This window comes from Drosophila albomicans, chromosome 2L (genome assembly GCF_009650485.2).
Source record: "Drosophila albomicans strain 15112-1751.03 chromosome 2L, ASM965048v2, whole genome shotgun sequence".
NCBI lineage: Eukaryota > Metazoa > Arthropoda > Insecta > Diptera > Drosophilidae > Drosophila > Drosophila albomicans.
Window position 1 is genome coordinate 21,327,948 of NC_047628.2, and position 18,685 is coordinate 21,346,632.

The 18,685-nt window shown below is 39.0% G+C and overlaps 2 protein-coding genes across 5 annotated transcripts in view; one reads left to right on the forward strand and one right to left on the reverse strand.

Annotated features, from left to right (window-relative positions):
- LOC117566242 (hemicentin-1) overlaps positions 1-18,685 on the forward strand; it is a 131,657-nt gene that overhangs the window by 53,927 nt on the left and 59,045 nt on the right. For all 3 annotated transcript variants that reach the window (XM_034245792.2, XM_052002263.1, XM_052002264.1), the window contains exon 3: positions 17,480-17,687. In XM_034245792.2, the coding sequence (XP_034101683.1) occupies positions 17,480-17,687 (208 nt within the window). The remainder of the gene's footprint in view (positions 1-17,479; positions 17,688-18,685) is intronic.
- On the reverse strand, positions 13,016-13,981 carry LOC127565115 (proteasome subunit beta type-6-like). Of its 2 annotated transcripts, XM_052002278.1 has the most exons (3): positions 13,868-13,981; positions 13,676-13,814; positions 13,016-13,609 (listed from the first exon to the last, which is right to left on the reverse strand). In XM_052002278.1, the coding sequence occupies exons 1-3, from the start codon at positions 13,904-13,906 to the stop codon at positions 13,173-13,175; spliced, it is 615 nt and encodes a 204-aa protein (XP_051858238.1). In that variant the 5' UTR covers positions 13,907-13,981; the 3' UTR covers positions 13,016-13,172. The 2 variants fall into 2 exon arrangements, with proteins under 2 accessions (XP_051858238.1, XP_051858237.1); XM_052002277.1 differs by having other exon boundaries at positions 13,016-13,814; positions 13,868-13,980.

An 18,685-nucleotide genomic window follows, 5' to 3' on the forward strand; every position in this document is an offset into this window, starting at 1 on the left:
AATAATATATTATACATTATTAAAGCAAGTCAATATAAGGAAACTCAATTTTCAACTTGTTGAATTGGTTCTTCTTAAACAAAACTCTCAAAGAATTTTACTTGCTATAAATTTTCTTTCTATATTATTTCTACCAAATGTCCAGTGAACTGCAAAAAACAACAGATTGTTATGGAACCTCTATCTTTAAAACAACACAAGCTTGAGTAAATAAAAACCTTTTGTGGCAAAAAGATAATAAAAAAAATGACATATTTCAATTGTGTATCAAAAATAAATGAATGATTTATTTCTCTCAGTGTATGCACAGTAAAACTAACAAGCAACCACGAAGAACAACAAAAATGACCAAGTTGGTCAGCGGCTGCCCAAAAAGCAAATTATTTATATATAAAAAATGGGACAAAGCATTTTGTGGCATAGCTAAAGATGGCGGAGAACGTCGAAGGCGTCGGGGGAGGGGCGGAAATGAAGGACAGTGGGTACAACAAACGCGTGATTTATTTACTAAACGTGCAAAAACCTCAGCAAAAATTACAAGTGTCAGGCGGAGCAATAGGAGCCAGAGCAGAAGTATTAACAAGAGAGAGAGAGAGAGAGAGATAGAGAGAGTAAGGCAGAGTATGAAGCGAGTTTCATTGTCTGTGTGCGTTGCCTTGTTCATAAATAATAATTCTAAGCCGCCAACATGCACAGAAACATATGTTATGAGATTCCATGTGTGTGTGCAGTGTGTGTAAGTGTGTGTGTGAGTATGTGTGGGGGTATAAACCGGCAAACGCATTTGTCACAGTTGAACGCCGTTAACAATGTTGCCGTTGCTCATACGCCCTGTAAGCCCCTGTGAACCAGTCAGCCAGTCGCACCTTAATCAGCAGTAGGTGGACAAAGCCAAAGGGGGAACGTGAAATATGAGGGGAGGGGAGGGGAAGGGGATTGTTATTGGCGGATAGAGGAAGGGGCAATCGCTTCAAGCATCAGCTGTACAACTTTTGCCAAGCACTTTACACTGTTCGCTGTGGCTCGACATTTGCTGCGGGGCTGCGATTTCTGATTGTTTGTCTTTGGCTGATTGAGCGAACTGCGGATTTTGCTGGTCGCGTCTAATGCGCATAAATATATAGGCCACTAAACAAAAACTTACGCTTCAGTGCATAACCTAAGGACTAGATAATTTGCCTAATCAGCAACAGCGACACAGCAATCGAGATTGAAAGTTGCTGAAGTTTAGCTGATTGTGAAAGAAACTGTTTTTATAAAGTATAAACAATGTTATAAATTTTATTGATTTGACAGCTTAATCAATATCGCTTGGCGAATTAACTTCGTTTAATGTGATTAAAGATTCATTTTATGGGGTTGGATATAATTTTTTACGGTATGGTACAAAACCGAAGTTTTATCTTATCTCATTTTTTGTATTATAATAATTTAGAGTAGCTAACACATGAATTTGATGATCAGTTTCAGTTCAATTTCGGTTCTATTTAGTTCAGTTCAGTTTGGTTTAGTTTCAGTTCGGATTCAGTTAAATTAAGTTTCGGTTCAGCTTCAGTTCAGTTTCAGTTCCAATTCTGTTATAATTCAGTTTCAGTTCAATTCAGTTTCAGTTCAACTTCATTACAGTTTCAGTTCAGTTTCAGTTCAGTTTCAATTCAGTTTCAGTTCAGTTTCAGTTCAGTTTCAGTTCAGTTCAGTTCAGTTCAGTTTCAGTTCAGTTTCAGTTCAGTTTCAGTTCAGTTTCAGTTCAGTTCAGTTCAGTTTCAGTTTCAGTTCAGTTCAGTTTCAGTTCAGTTTCAGTTCAGTTCCAGTTCAGTTTCATTTCAGTTCAGTTTCAGTTCAGTTTCAGTTTCAGTTCAGTTCAGTTTTAGTTCAGTTTCAGTTCAGTTTCAGTTCAGTTCCAGTTCAGTTTCATTTCAGTTCAGTTTCAGTTCAGTTTCAGTTCAGTTTCAGTTCAGTTCAGTTTCAGTTCAGTTTCAGTTCAGTTCAGTTTCAGTTCAGTTTCAGTTCAGTTTCAGTTCAGTTTCAGTTCAGTTTCAGTTCAGTTTCAGTTCAGTTTCAGTTCAGTTTCAGTTCAGTTCAGTTTCAGTTCAGTTTCAGTTCAGTTTCAGTTTAGTTTCACTTCAGTTCAGTTTCAGTTCAGTTCCAGTTCTGTTATAATTCAGTTTCAGTTCAAATCAGTGTCAGTTCTGTTTCAGTTAAGTTTCAGTTTCAACTCATTTCAATTTTAAAGTTGCTTAGGCATTACACCATTAAGTTCCAAGTCCTAACAACGCAAATTGAAACATCTTGTCCCAGTTGTTGCTGCACTTCCCACATTATCCTTATCTAATTGAGTCACAGTGCCTATCTATCATTCTCCTCATACTCTCGCGGTCGTGTGTGTGTTGTATTCGTGTTCGGGTTATGCTCCTACGCATTTCTCCAGCTAAAGCGTTGAGTAATATCCAGCGAGTAACCCAAGGCAATGCCAAAGCTCTCAATCATGTGAGCTCTTCAATCGCATCGGCTTTTTGCCTCCACACACACATACACACGAGACGAGAACAATCCAAGTAATTCCCCCCCCGCAGTTGCTTTCAAATGGCGCTGGCACTTCTCATCAGTGCAGGCCATTATTTATCTTTTACTCCTTTGAAGCAGCAGCCAGAACCAGTTACCAATTCGAATACAAGTTCCAGCTGGTTCCCATACGTTTGTTGTTCTTAATATTATTGTTGTTGTTGTTTGTTGTCGTTGCTGGTGTATTTTTTTCATGTTCTGTTCTGTTCTGTTCTGTTGTTGGTATTGTGCTTATTTCAAAAAAACATTGCGTAGGTTTTTGGCGGCTGTTTCCTATGGCGAATTTTTATGACAGCTTGCTAGAATTTTTGCCCCCAATGCTATTCGCTTGGTCTTTTGCCAGGAAAAACACGCGCGACCCGGAAAAACAACAGCAACAACACACAAGCACACACCGACATACATATATACAGGAAAAGGGCAGAAGGAAAATAAGAAAAATATCATTGAGCTCGCTCGTGCACACAGCTTGAAACAACATTTTGTTCCTAGCCATTAGTTTAGCTCTGCGCTCCATTCTCAGCTCGCAGTTCAGTTCAGTTCAGTTCGGTTCGGTTCAACTCAGTTCAGTTTCCTGCTGTGCGTTGTCCCCTCTCCCCTCTCTTCACGTTTCCCGCTCTCTACACACTCTCACACACACCTTCAAGTTATGGTTTGTCCCTAGATTGAAGTACAACATTTGTGAGCCATTTTCCGCACGATTTTCCGCGTTAAACCCTTTTCAAAAATTGACAAATCTATTGAGCAACGAGTTGGGTCTCAGCGCTGTTTGTTTTTGGTTGGGTTTTACTGGTAATAGCTCTAGTCTAATTATGAGAACCTCTGAGTTATATATAGCCTATGGCTCGATTGCTTTTCATTCGCTTCGTTTGCTGCCTTGCAATTTCGCTTGTTGTTTGTTGTTTGCTGTTTGCACGTGTATTGGTGCTTTTGGGCCAAATATTTAGGCCGTCGCCGTTGCCGCCGCTGCCGCTGGCTAGCTGCCTCGCTGCCTGGCCATGTGTCATTTTGGTCGTTTGTTTTGGACAAACCCCCAGCGAACTGACCTCTACACACAAACAGTCCATTCGCATTTCTCTCTCTCTGTTTCTCTAGTGAAAGCAAAATGCATTCAATCGTAAACGAGCTGCATTGGCCGCAAAACAAAAGCAGCAACAAAATGTACAACAAAAAAAAAAAAAATAGAAAAAAAACAATAAAAACACTAGTATAAAGTTTAAAAACCTAAAACACAAAAATTGCGGCCAGGCCGCCATCAACAACAGCAACAAAAACAACAACGACGACAACAACAAATAGCTCCACTCGAGCTGTGAGCTGTGTGCTAAACTTCAGCGACAGTAAACCCCTAGAAGTACCCCCTTTTAACACTCCCCTCCTCCTCCGTTCTACACTGCAACTCAGTGCTGCCTAAGCCTCTGCTTGTGCGCTCTGCAAATATGTTGAACATGGCCGCAGCTTGGTCCTATCCCATTGTCCTCCTGATCCTGATCACTGCGCTGTGCATTTTAACGCAGAGTTGTTTTTCACAGTTTTTTTCTTGCACTCCTCACTCGCTACCACTTTGTCAATAGTTTCGATATTGTTTCCTCTCATACCCTGTAATTTATGTGAAATAAGAAAATCTATTTTTAATGAATATAAAGTAAATTTGCTAATACAAAATTTACATATTTCTATGAATATTATTATTATATTAATACATACATTTATGAATATTATGAATTCGTCATACAATTTAATTTCTCTTTTATCGAGCTATTCAAACTACAAATAAACCCAGGATATCTTCCACTTCGATTACGGTTAGTTTTGCAGTTGCACTTTCCGCTGGCATTTTTTGTCGTATTTTTGTTGCTTTTGTTTTGTTGTGCGCTTTGTTTTACTTGCGCTTTAACTTTAAATGAATTTCTATTATTTTTGTGTTTATTTGAGCTTTGCAGTCTGCTCTGCTTGGCTCTTCACTTCACCCCCATCACATTCATCTCTCTCTCTCGCATTCTCGAGTTGTGTGCCAAAAACCTTGCCATTCTCAACCTTATCGTTGTTTGTCGTCTGTTGCTGTTTTATTCCGGCACTCATTGCTTCTTAACCATTGTTGTTGTTTATGTTGTCGTTGCTGCTTTTGCTGCTTCTACACTGTGTTTGAACAAAACTAAATTGGTATATCCGTTTTTATTAAGCAACATTTCCGGTTACTCTCGAGTGTTTGCAGCAATGGCGATGGCCAAGATGGCCATAGATGCCTCATGGCAATAGATGCCCATTGCCAATTCTCCTTCCACACTCTGCACTCTCTCTCTCCCCCTTCCTCTCGCTTCCTTTCTTCCTGCTCTTAACTCTCGGGCAGTGACAATTTTTCATGCTGTTGTCAGTTTTTGCTGGTCGACGCTCGACTTGCTCCACTTGCCAGTCAGCTCGTTAGTTTTGTCTGCGTGTTTTGCTCTATTTCGCTGCCTTTAATTTTGTTTCCTATTTTTTTCCTGCTGTTTATTTGGTGAAGATGAAAGCCAGTGCTTGGGGGGGAATGACGTACGCGTCTTAAAGCAAAAAGCTCATTACGTATACGCAGCGTGGTGCACGTAGTTAACGCTTGACTGAGCAGTGGCAATTGATTTGTTGGCACGCCAAACGACGAACAAAAATAAAAAAACAACAACAAACATAGGTTGACGTACAGGGCTTGTCAAACGGTAAGCGTAGGCTGACACACAGTGCTTGTCAAACTGTAAGCGTGAGGCGTTTACTTTGAAATTAAATTTGTTGTCAATAAAAATGCAAAAATTTAAACAACCAGCAACAACAACACAAACGAAGGCAACAACAAAAAAAAGGGTTTCAACTCTGTGGCCGTTGGGCAATCGCTTGTTGCCTAAATGCCAGCGCTTATCTCAATGAAAATCCACAAGGACCTCATAAATATGTATGTTGTGTTTGGGTCGATGCTTTGCAAAAACCTTTTGCTGTGGTCAGAAATATTTAACTCGGCTCAAACAGCATGCCAAGCTTATTCTATCCCACACACACACACATCTTCTCTCTCTCTCTCTCTATCTATGTGTCTGTCTTGCTGTCTGTGTGGCACTCGGACTGCGTCAAGGCGCCAGATAGTTTCAAAAGTGATTTGGGTACACTTTTGGGATTTGGTTTCTCCTCATGCTGCTCTCTCCCTCTTTCTCTCTGTTCTATCGTCTGCTCAACGGCATATTAAATTAAAGTGTTCAGGGTATCACCTCTTGCTCTCTCCTCTCTCTCTCTCTCTCTCTCCGTCTCTCTCTCCTTCACACTGGCAAAAGTGTCAGTTGCAAGTGTCAAAGGTGCCTGTTTTTAAATTATTCGCACAAAAACAACAACAACAATAATAACAACGACAAAAACATGACAAAAATTTGTTAGAATATGCGTTTAGCCACAAAATTCGAGATAAGCGTCGTCCTTGTGTTTTCTCCTCCCCTCCCCTCTACCCAACCACACAGCAGCTTCTATTTCTTTCAACTGTAGCTGTGGATGGAAGAGTTTTGACCATGAAGCAGCCAAATTATGCAGAAAACCAAATATGACAGCAAAATGCAAAAACTAAAAAATAAAATCACTCAAATACAACAGCAAAAAATAAAAAAAGATAACTAAAAATAAAAGAAAATCTGAATAAATGAAATCTTTGTTGGCTTTATTCTTATGAAACACGCATATGTAAGTAGTCTACTTTTTGCTCTAATACTGTTGACTTGGACACTCACCAACTTTACTTACGAATTAAATCAATATTTTGCAGGTTTCTTTTTGTCAGCATGTAATATTTAGCAACAGACTTACCTTGAAATATTAAAAAAAAAAAATTAAAGAAGAAAACGAAAAATGAAACTTAATATTGATTACGTTTTTAATATACAAATATTTCGACTTTATTGACTATTGACTTTTAATTATGAAAAACAAAAATGTAACTAACTAAATGCAATTTTCTCAATTCGTATTTTCATTGAGATACAAAATTTGGAAATATAATTGCATTTATTAGAGCATTGAACGGCTTTTCAACACATTTGAAAACCTGAGTGATTGCATCTAGAAAATTGTATTAAAATGTCATATAGAACTAATGAATAGCAAAAATTGTGCACATTTTTCGAGGTAATTTTTGCTGCACTTTGGTAATTAAACAAAGGCGAGCACTTAATTAAATTTTATGCCATCAAAGTACAAGCTGCAAAAATCTGTGCAGCAAATGAAGAGGCGAACATGAAGGCCTAATTAAAAGCATAATTTAATTAAGAGGCGGCAGCTGTTCGACTGTAAAGTACAACAAGAATAAATACAGCAACAACAATAACAAGTGACTACAAAAACAGCAGTATGTGAGGCAAGTTATGTGTGAGTGTGTGTGCCTGTGTGTGTGTGTGTGTGCTATATGCCACAAAACAAGAACACACACATATACGACAAAATGGTCAAGCTGAGTGCATGTGTGAGTGTGTTGTACGTGTATTAATGCAGTCATAAATTGTGTGGCAAGTGCGGCAAGTGCTGCTGCAGTCATTTCTGTTGTTGTGTTGTTGTTGCTGCTGCTGCTGTCGCATGTTGTTGCATGTTTCGTAAAGTGTCGCACAAAAGTATGCAACCAAATGTACAAAGTGAGCAAACAAACAAATAGTTGGCATTATTTAATTTACAACAAATTACGTTTCATGTTTAACCACATGATTTATGCACTCTCCGGACACGCCTCTTTTCAATTGCCGCACAAATTATGACAAATTAAATGCACATCAATTGCTGGGCGTGATTCAAACAGATGCACACACAAAGCGTCAAGTCAACAGACTTTGGTCAACCGCATTATGCAAAGACATAGCTACAAATTATCTAGCAAACCAAAAATACACCTTCAAGGCAAATTCGAAAATAATTGCAATATTTCTAAGCAGGGGCAAATCACACTGTTTTTCATTACCATTTGAACTAAATTTCCTCCATTAACCAGTTTCTAATAACACATCAGTTTGTATTGACGAAAAATAAACATGTCATCTCTGATTTAGACACAAGCATAACAACATTATGGCAATAGAAATTGGCCAGGGTAAGAGAAGTCGTAATCTGCGGTTAGTAGGCTTTGGTTTTCGCTTTGCCTTTTGGTTTTGATTTTGGCCTTTCTCTATTTCTATCTCTATCTCAATGGCTTCGCTGTCAATTGTCTCTGTCTCAGCGTGCGTGCCTTATTGGCTTGGCTTTTGGCTGAGCAAACAGAGCCACAAAGTCAATTGTTCGAGTCTCTGGCAGCGGAAATGAACGAGTCCTGGACACGTGGACAATCAACCAACCAACAAACCCAGAGGGAGACACATTTTTGTTCCTGTGGAGCTCATAGGAGACCCCAAAGCGATGGCAGTTCATACTACTGTGAGCTATAGGACGTTGATTTTTCATTTCAATGAGGCAACGCTGATGCACTTCTTTTTGGTTAGCCTTCTCTCTGTGTGCGTGTGTGTGTGTGTCCTCGCACAACTCCAACTCCAAGCTCAGACATGCACTATTTGTTCATTTGTCTTGCTCTAGCAGTCTTTATCTATCTATCCATTCATTCATTGCTGCTGCATCTCTGTCGCTCCTCTTTAACTTTGTGTCCTTGTCCGATGCTCATGTTTGCCCTGATGCTGGCCGCATATAAATCCAACTGCGTGTTAGTCTGTCATGGAATCCAGTGTGCCAGCAATCGAGGGAGAGGAAGAGGGAGAATAAGAATCTTTGCTAGGTAAGCACAGCAGCAGCCACGAGCAACGAGCAACGGCAGCCCAATCCAATCCAATCCCAACGCAACGCAAAACACAAACCAATTCCAAATCCCGCACTTTTGTCCTCCTGCTCACCCCTGCCTCGCGCTGTGTGCCGAGTTTAAGTTTCCTCAGTGTGCACTAACTGTTGTTGATACGGTTTCCGTTTGTCTAAAGCTCCATGCGGCACTTAAGTGAACTTTAAACACTTTTATTAATGGCATATTATGTAATATACGTGCTCCCTTTCATACTGATCACAGAGTGTGTGAATGTGTGTGTGTGTGTGTGCTTGCGCGTGTGTATTTGTGTGTATTTGATGATGATGTTTGGAAATGGGGATGGTGAGAGGGGAAGGGGAGGGACGAAAACTTGGCAAAGGGTTTATGTAATGGGTAACTCGGCTCGCCAACTTTGCAACATTACTAGCTGCAAATGGGAAAAGGCACTGCGAATGTTTTAATTAAAGTGAAATTGGGTATTCTGAGTGGCAATCCCCAATCCACAATCTCAGCTACCAACAGTCAACAGCCAACAGCTCGCAGCTCGCAGCTCACAGTCAACAGCCAACAACTGCCAACAAGCAACTGTGCCAACGTGGCTTTAGCCTTAGCCAGATGTTACGCATACGCAGCGTAAAACTTTGCCCATGCCTCTTGGATACAAACACACATACTTACGGAATATATGAGCGAACTTAACTCTAAGTCCAACAACTATGTGAGCAATTATGCAACAGTTTAGGGAAATCAAATAAACATAATTATATAAAGAGTGCTTTCAAATTCCCAAGACACTTGGGCGTACAAATAATCATCACAAAATGAAAATTCTTGTCTGCGTGATTCGAATTGGATATCCAGACAAATTATAAGTAGAACTATATAAATGTTTGTATATAATGATATAGAAAAATATATTTAATGCGATTAATGAATGAATGGACTTACCAGGGATTAAAATGCATTTAATGAGCTCACTTTTAAGATTTTTAATTGACATAGTAAAATAGTTTTCCAGTGCATTCCAAAGTCGTTGGTTACGCAAATTTAATCCCACCCTTCGGCGGCTATAATTGCCAGCTTAGTCGTCATTCTCATCAGCCACTTTCCCTACCTCCAGCTTTTTCATCCCACTCCACCTTCGTTGTCCGCTTTACTTATTCCCCTCACCAGTGTCGCCAGCTGGCGGCAAGCATGTGACGGGGGGCCAGGAAGGTCTAAGCAAATACTTTGTTCTATCTCTCATATTACGCATACGCAACGTTTGCAGTTAATTTGCAAAATGTTTCACATGCTGGCATTTTAATGAGTTGTCCCGGCACTTTAAGGACTAGCATGGCTCAGCGCATCGCTTACCGTTCCTCATTCGCTTGGAATTGTGCCAGCGACAGGTTGCAATGAACTCTTGAGTTCGCTTCTTGAAAGCGTTTAACAGTTCTTTGGTTCATCATCGATAGTCGTGCGCAGTTGTTGCCATTTGCTTTGTCGAGTATCATCGTCGTAAATATCTCTCTCAGAGCGTATTGCTTATTATGCTTTATATCATGCAAATATTTGTCACACAGCAAGCTTGATGACTTCGCAGCCGGTGTTCGGTAAGCGCATTGAGTGCTTCTGTTGCTTCAACTTGGCAACTGTCATTGCAATTGCATCTGGTTAAGCGTTTCAACTGCAGCCATATGTTGGCCACACACACACGCAGAGAAAAAGAAAGAGAGAGGGGAAAGAGACAGCCCCCATTATGCTGCATGACCAAAAATAAAACACAAAAGCCTTAGACTCAGAGTGAAGTTGCTTTGTGCCTGAGAGTACTAAAGGCTTATGACATTTGGCCATAACATCAACAACAATTCAAGCAACTCAAGCAACAACAGCAAGAACAATAGCAGGCATGTCAGTAGCACATTACACGGCCTCCTTAGTAGTTGATTTTTGCCCAGCAATTGCTGTTGTTGTAATTGTTATGAGCTGAAATTACAACCAAGGGGGGTGGGACGGGAACGGGGCAAGACGAGCGGCTAAAAAGTAATATATTTTACAATAGCTGCAAAGGGCGAGACTGCATATTATATTTATGCCGTTACGCCACACACAACAACATCAACAACAACAACAACAGCCACAGCAAGTGCAATAGCTGTTGTTAAAAGCAGAAATTTCGCATTAAGCTGAAAGAAAAGCAAAAGCTTGTGGATTCCGGGGAATGAGAGAAGGTTGAACGGGTTTGCTCAGACAAGTTCAGGCCACAAGTAAACGAGCCAAGCAGCTTGTTTTAAGTCGACACAACAACACACACACACACACTAGAGTGTGTTTGTTTGTGTGCGGAGTGCAACTTACATTAGTTGTATTCGTTTCTTTGGCAGGAGGCGACGGCTGGCAAACATCTTCCTGTTGTTGTCCTGTTCCATGTTGGCCTCGGCGCTGTAGCATGAAATCTTACAAAAAAAAAAACTGCATACACGCACACATGCCTAGCATACTCCCACACACGCACACAAATAACAACTGGCAGTATTGCCATAATTCTTGTCTACGCACAAAAGTATGCTACACTTTATACGAGTATGAAATAAATAATTACAAACAAGTCAAGCAAGTAACCGCAATGTTATATGATGTAGAGAACATGGGAATGGAGAACAGAACGGAACAGAAGCAGGGATAGAGAGAGCGAATACGATGCACTATAATGCAGTCGGGTGCTGATTCAGTTGCAGGAAACATACGTCGACGCCGGCAATGCTAAAAGTGCATTACACTGCGGCAAGTATCCTGTGTGTGAAGAGCACATATATGCGAACTGATGTTATATTATGTTTGCTTTGCGGTTCATAATAATCCCATTGCTCGAGATGAGCCAAATAAACAGTGCAAAGTCATATCAAGCAGAAAGCTGTAATAAGACAATTTACAGCTTCAGAAGAGTTCAAGAATTCATTGATAACGGAAAAGAATTGAATAATTTTGGAATTTGAATATAGAATTTAAACTATTTTTAAGATAAAATAATTATGTAATTATAAAGTGAAATCAGTTATTGCGAAATTTGTAAATTTATCTAAATGTTTCATCATTGAAATAATTCTAATGGAAATTTAAAAGCTTGCCCTTCGAAGCAGAGTAAAAACCAAATCTTTAGCTTTAGCTAAATTATCATGAAGTTTTTAAGTGCTGCCTAAAAGCATGCTACAACATTTTGTATTTAAAATGTAACTTGAAAAACAATGCATTCGGTTGAAAGAAACATTTTTGGGGTTTTAACAAAAATTGTGCTTAATTTTGTTTATAGCAAACTAACAAATACAGTGGAAACCGGCAAAGACTAACGTTGCATTAGAATACATTGGAATACTTTCTCACAGTGCATTTCCTGTTGGGCTACGATTTTATTTACATTTCTATTTTGATTTCTTTTGGTTTATGGAGACATCACCGCCCCATTGCCCCCTCGAAAGACTCGAAGAAACCTCAGGCAAAACAGAAAAATTGAGTAATAAAAAAATGCATTGCAAAAGTTTGTCTTAATGCCGTTGTTATGGTTGTGCGTGTGTGTGTATGAACATGAAGATTTTTTTTTTGTGTTTGTTTCGGTTGCAGACTTTTGAGTTGTGTTCGCAGGCAAATGAACCAGCAGGACGACAACCTCAAACTCAAAAGTCAAACGACACACTACTACACCACTATACACACACACACACACTCCCTCAAATATGGCATCAGAGTGAAAACACCCCCAACGGAGGAGGCAAGTGCTAGTGAGCTGTGTGCACTTGCATTTATGAATGTTTAAGCACTCGAATCTACAAGCAAGTTTCACCGAAGCAGCAGCACAATTGAAAAATTCATAAAGCCACCAGAGAAATACATAAATGAGTGAGACGAGAGACGGGATATGGAGGAGAGCAGAAAAGCAAAAAAGCGAAAGACGAAACTTTGTTTTCAGTTTCTTTTGCTATGTGGATGTGGATGTGGATGTGTATGTGTGTGTGTGTGCATGTGTGGGTGTGCGGAAACTCTAATGATGGTTAATTATTATAAGTCATACGCATACACACAAAAATCCCTGAGAACTCGACATGTTACAGTTTGGCAAGCACTGAACTGAACTGAACTTTTCTGATGTTCGACAGTTGAATAGGTAAAGTTAATTAACATTTTCAAATCCATGAAGTTGAACGCATATGTAAAGTTGTTAAACGTGTTTGCTATCGACGAATTATTCCCAGATTGGAACAGTTGGTAACTGTTAAAAATTAAACATTATTCCAGTGAACTCATTTTTGGAAGTCTCTTTGTCAGTTTTCACTGCACTCTCCGAAATTTGGAAGACTGAGCAACTATGCTGAAATTTTCATTATGGAAAGACGGCTTCAGCAAACTTCTTGAAAAGTTAAAATAGGCTAGTTAATAAGCTGTGAATTTCATATGCAAAAATCAGCTTGAAGTGAGAAAGCTACACATTTTGAATAAAAGCAAAATATTGCGGTATTATTCTCAAAATTATACCAAAAATACTAAAAACTATACAAATGGTATATTTGGTATATCGATATTCATTCAAAATATACCATAGACGGCACAGCACAATATACCAGATTGTCAGCCAAATAACTTAGACAATTTTTATCTGATCGCAACAAAATATTAAGGAATCACAACTACTATGGGTAGTGGGTATAAAAAGCTAAACCGTGTGGTATTATTCTACAAATATACCGAATAGTAAAAATACTAAAATATACCGGAGGCTATCATTGATATAATAATACAGTACTACATTTAAAATATACCATCGGGTAAGGACTTCTTTAAGCAAAAGATTCTATGATTCTTATTTGCATGCATCGAACTCCAAATTCCACAACATGTTGCTGGACAGCTGGAACATTGTGTCACTGATTGGTATGGTACGGCGCATTACCAAGCCATCCTTATTGATAACTGCAATCTTAACGTGACCCCCCGAAAATGGATCAAACGAAATGGCAACTTCTGTGCAAATCTTTACCAATTCCATAGCCTCATTCAAAGGCATATTTTTGGTATGCCTAGACATTAGTAATCCTCGAATTGAGTTCGCACCGGAGCCAGAAGCTGCGGCTCGTTGTCGCAACATAAGACCCGCCGATGTTATATTATAGACCTGCCCACCGTGCTCCTTATCCCAACCGGCAACAATGACACCGACCTGATTAATCTGACGTTTCTCATAGATTTTATTGGCGAACATCGTGGCCACCATATGGACAGTCATTGAGTCGGGATATGCTAGATTATGAAAATTCACATTGTCAGTGACAAATTCGAGTAATTGCTCAGATTGCGATGCCGAACCGCAGCGACCACTGTAAATTCTATCGGTGATCCGGGATAATTTATCCGTATTCGAATTGACCACATTGCGACCAGTTGTAGTCCTCGAGTCGGCGGCAAGCACAACTCCGCCATCATATTCAACGGCCATTATGGTAGTCTAAGCAATACATTTTTAGGAGTTGTATTAACAATTAGTTTTATGAAACTTACGCCACACCTAATGCCCTCGAAACCTTCGCTATTATTCATTTTGATAAAAGGAAAATTTTTTCGTTGAAAAATTATTGTTTTTCCACGGATTTCATTAAGATTGTTGTCGAAACAATCTAAGTTTATTAGCATCTATATATTGATTCTAAGTTTTCAGTACCTACTTGGTTGTCAGGTGAAAAATTTTATTTCACTATGACTAGGTTGCGAGCTTACTGACTACGTTCTTGAACATGAAACAGTTGCCATCGGCAAAGGCTTATTGAGCAGCAGAGTTGTGTTGCTTCATCAGCGATTTGTGCTCACAAATTAAAGCTAAGCTCTCATAAAATATTGTACTCGACTCCATGACCTGCCATTTTCCCACATACTCATTCACACTGAGCTCCGTATGTATGAAATTTTGCGTGAGCATCTGCCATGATGGCTTAATCACACGGTGTCAAAGTACACGGATTGAATTAATGCGTCAATCAGCACTAAACTGAACTTAACTTTTCTCATTTGGACAGTTCAGTGTTCAACGTTAAACTGCATTTTAAAAACTATTTTGATGTGAAATTATGTTAAATGCATTTCTGTTTGCAGTTAAGCGGAAAAAAGAATGCAAAAACCTAACCAATCAGAAAATGTTATTTTTCTCTTTATTGAGTACGACTTCATTAATGGTACCCTGTATAAACAACCGATGGGATTTCATTAAATCACCCACACACACGTTTAATATTTGCTTTCATTAACTCTTAATTATGGAACACTTTTACCTCCAACAACTAAATTAATATGCCAATGATATGATAGCTCAAAATTAACTAAAAAAGATCTCCAACTCTTGCATTGCAATGTTTTTTCTTCATTGCTTTTATATTTTAATTTTGTGGAATCGTACTTAAATAAAGCAAATGTGAAAATGCATATGTAGTTTACATAAGTATAAATATGCGGCACGTAGATGGGCGTGGCAGTGGCAATGAGTGGGTGGTGGGTGGTGAGTGGTTGGTCGGCAGCAAACGTTTATAATTATTTGCATAAAAATATGCAAATCGTTTGGCCAAGGTAGCCAACAGCAGCAGCAAGGTACGAGTGTTATTCACAGTTTCCCATTTGCTTTGCTTTGAGCAACTCCTCCCCACCTTCTCGGAGGAGAGCTCTTCACTTCCTTCATTCGCCATCCATTTAAATATAAATAAAAATAAATACATTACGTAAACCGTTTGGTAGAAATTTTAATGAATCCACGAGGAATTAAATTTATGCACTTAAAAACTTAAATATTTACCGAGTTTCTGCTCATTAACTTTTAAGAGAGAGAAAAAATATGTTCTTAAATTGTATCCAAGTTAATAGAACTGCAAGCATAATGAATTCCTCAGCAGAATGAAGAGATAGGATTCAAAAGAGTTGTAAATATACGAGTATTTGTCAGCATTTAGGCAAACAAATGCCGCAATCTTTTTTTTAACATTTTTTAAAAATTGTTCTTTGTTTTTTCCCAGGCATTTGTTTTCCGTCTCTACATCTTTTTTTTTAAACCCCCAACAGCAACAATTGCAATGTTAATTACAATAACTCAGAGCGAAGAGTTAACAAAAAGTTGAAACGCAAAAAACGAAAAACTTCTCTTTCGTTCCCCCTTTTTCGCCACGCCCTCCATCCGTTAAAATAAAGGGAATGAAAATATAAACAAAAAAACAAGAAAAAAGTACAGCGTACATTTGCGGGCGGCAATTGAAAATACAGTTGCCGACCAGAGCACATTGAGCTGTTTGTTTTATGCGGCAGAGTGAAAAATCTCAACACAATATCAAATGCATGTGTACACACAGCGCGTTTAGTCCTTTTTGTATATACTACACATACATACATATTCCGGTATTTTTTTTTTTCTATTTTCTGTTCTGTATTTTTTCTGCATTTTCCCTTTTCCGATGTCTGCAAAAAACTGGACGAACAATGAAGAGCAAGTAAACAACAAAAATTACAAAAAATATATATAAATGTATGTGTGCACAAAATATTCACACACACACACACGCATATAATATAGTATGTGCTGCATAGTAAAAATAGATTTGCACAAACAAAATGCTAGAGTAGAAGGGAAAGGGGAAGGGGGCAATTCGGTGGTTTGCTATGTTGTGCGGTGGGTTAAAAACTAACAGGCAGACAAATTAAAACTAAGCGCTGCATGTACAAACAACTCTCCCAAGGGGTTGTACTCGACCCAATGGCAGCTACTCGACCATTTGGTCCATTTAGTTGCAGACACACACACGTACACACACACACACACACACGCTCGCTGTGTGCTTAGTTTCATTTGAACAGTGCTGCTCAAACTGTAAACCATCCAAGCAGCAAATGCAATAAATTTAAACATTTCATTTTGCAAAATCCATTTTGGATTGCGTTACCAAAATCGATTTCTCGTCTCTTTCGACAATTATAATTTTCTTCAAATGGTTTCGAAACACAGCAACTCAAGTGTTAAAGGGGTTTCAAATGGTAATTCACCTTAAATTAATAAAGAAGCACAGTAGACGGAAAAAATACTCTACAAAACGATAAGAAATTGAAGAAGCTACTGTTAACTATTGACTAATATACTATTAACTAATAAATATACTATATACTAATAGTATAGTATAGTATATACTAATAGTATATAGTATATGTATTAGTTAACAGTATATTAGTAACAGTATATAGTATATAGTAACTAATAAATATACTATACACTAATAATATACTAATAGTATATAGTATATTTATTAGTTAACAGTATATTAGTCAATATTTAACAGTATATTAGTCAATAGCTTCTCTTCTTGGTGCTCAATTCTAGTTAGCTAAAATTCTCTTAGGCATTTCACACCCGTTGAGACATCAATTCGCCTTAAAGGGTATAAAGCAATGTGCCATGCACATTATCTAAGCAAGCAAGTTTGCCTTAAGTTGATTTGATTGCAACCCTCATAAATATGTCATGTTAAATTTTAATGTAATTGAGTCGAAATCCATTTGGGGAACACTTTGCGGCACTTTCTCAAACTACTGTTCGCAGTTATATTTCAAAGCTATAGATCTATGTATCTATCGTTCATTCTCTCTCTAAACCAGTTGCTTGCTTGCTGTGTTGCGTGTGTTGCGTGTGTTTGTGTGTGTGCATTATTCATTTTGTGGCGTAGATTTACAATTCGAACAATTTTGCAATATTTTTGTATTGATTGCTGGCTGCCGCCCGCGACTGTTGCTTCTGATAATAAAAATAAATCAAATCAGTTGGGCAAAAACTCGCTTGCGGATACATTTTTGTAACATGCGAGTGGGATGTTTTCTCTTTTTCGTTTCGTTCAACTCTGTTACTATCCTTGCCTCATGTGTGTGTGTATTTGTTTTTCAGTTATTTCTATTTGCCGCGTATGTGTTGGGTCTTTTGTTTGTTGTTGTGTAGGGTTTAACCGTATACGGCGTACTCTTAATTAAATGTACGCTGCAAATTTGCACAACCAAATTGCATTGCCATGTAATACCCATTTCGCCCTGGCTATTCTCTTTCTTCTCTCTCACTCACTCACTCACTCACGCTATCTTTCTCGCTCTGTGTTACAGGTTGCTTGTGGCTTTTGATGGCGCCGAGGGATGGCGGGGCAGATGAATCGCTGGACACACGCGAAGGCGTCGATCTGGTGCTCAAGTGCCGTTTCACCGAGCATTATGATTCAACTGACTTCACCTTCTACTGGGCCCGATGGACCTGCTGCCCCACATTGTTCGAGAACGTGGCCATTGGCGATGTGCAGCTCAACTCGAATTATCGGTAAGTGTGTATACGCAATGTCCTTTTGTCCCGAGCGACCGTTCGTGTGTTTGTGCGTGTGTCGGTATGTTTGTGCTGTGTGCAATGGTCTGATAAATCACAGGCGGCCTCATAAATTCAACATTGATGGCCTGTCAATAAGCAGGCGAAAAGTTAAAGGCAGTCTCAAGAGAAGAGACGCGGGCGACGAAGGCAGCAGCCGCATCGACTGCACATTTATTTAATTGCCTGCCTGACATCAACATCGACATCGACAACGACATCGACACTCAATGCCCAAGGATCGAGAATTACACTCAGATGACGCAACACATCCTTCCACTCACACACACACTCACACTCACACTCTATATCGCATGTTTATTGATAAAAGATGAAAGATGCGAAAGTTTCGCGATGCGTTCAGCTGTTAAATTTATTAAAATTGCCGATGGCAGCTATAAGGACAATAAGGACATCGATGTCATCGTTGGCATTTCTTTCTCTCTCTGTCTCTGTCTCTCTTTCTCTCTGTCTCTTGTACTCTTGTGTTGTGTACATCATTAAATGTTCATCTGGCAGCCGATAATTCATAGCTTGCCACGCCTAGAAACACGTCGTCGCCCCTCGCATGCACTGTAAACAAGACGATGGCCATTGCAAATACTCCAAGGGAAACGCTGAAATAAAGTGTAGGGACAGGACAAGTGCTCGACGAGCACAAAACGTGGCGGCCATCAGACACAGCTGTGCTCGGTGTCGAAGGCAAAGGCAAAATTATTGTAACAACGTTCGCTCAAAAACAATGGGCAACAAAACAAAGACCAACAACTGGAAGCTGTTATCCTAAATTGCCCCCGAAAAGGAAAAATAGAAAACGCAATTGCACAATAAACTATCTAAAGTAAATAAAGAACGACCGAATGCATTTAAATAAAGAAAATGAATACAAATAATGTTAAACGTTTGGTAATCGCATTAAATTTCATATTTTTTGCGATTATATTTTCATCGTGTCT

Bases quoted from the DNA above. Each gene is read 5' to 3' on its own strand.
- LOC127565115 (XM_052002277.1), bottom strand. From the start codon at position 13,906: ATGAATAATAGCGAAGGTTTCGAGGGCATTAGGTGTGGC. The intron at 13,815-13,867 runs GTAAGTTTCATA...TGTATTGCTTAG, and splicing joins TCGAGGGCATTAGGTGTGGC to ACTACCATAATGGCCGTTGA.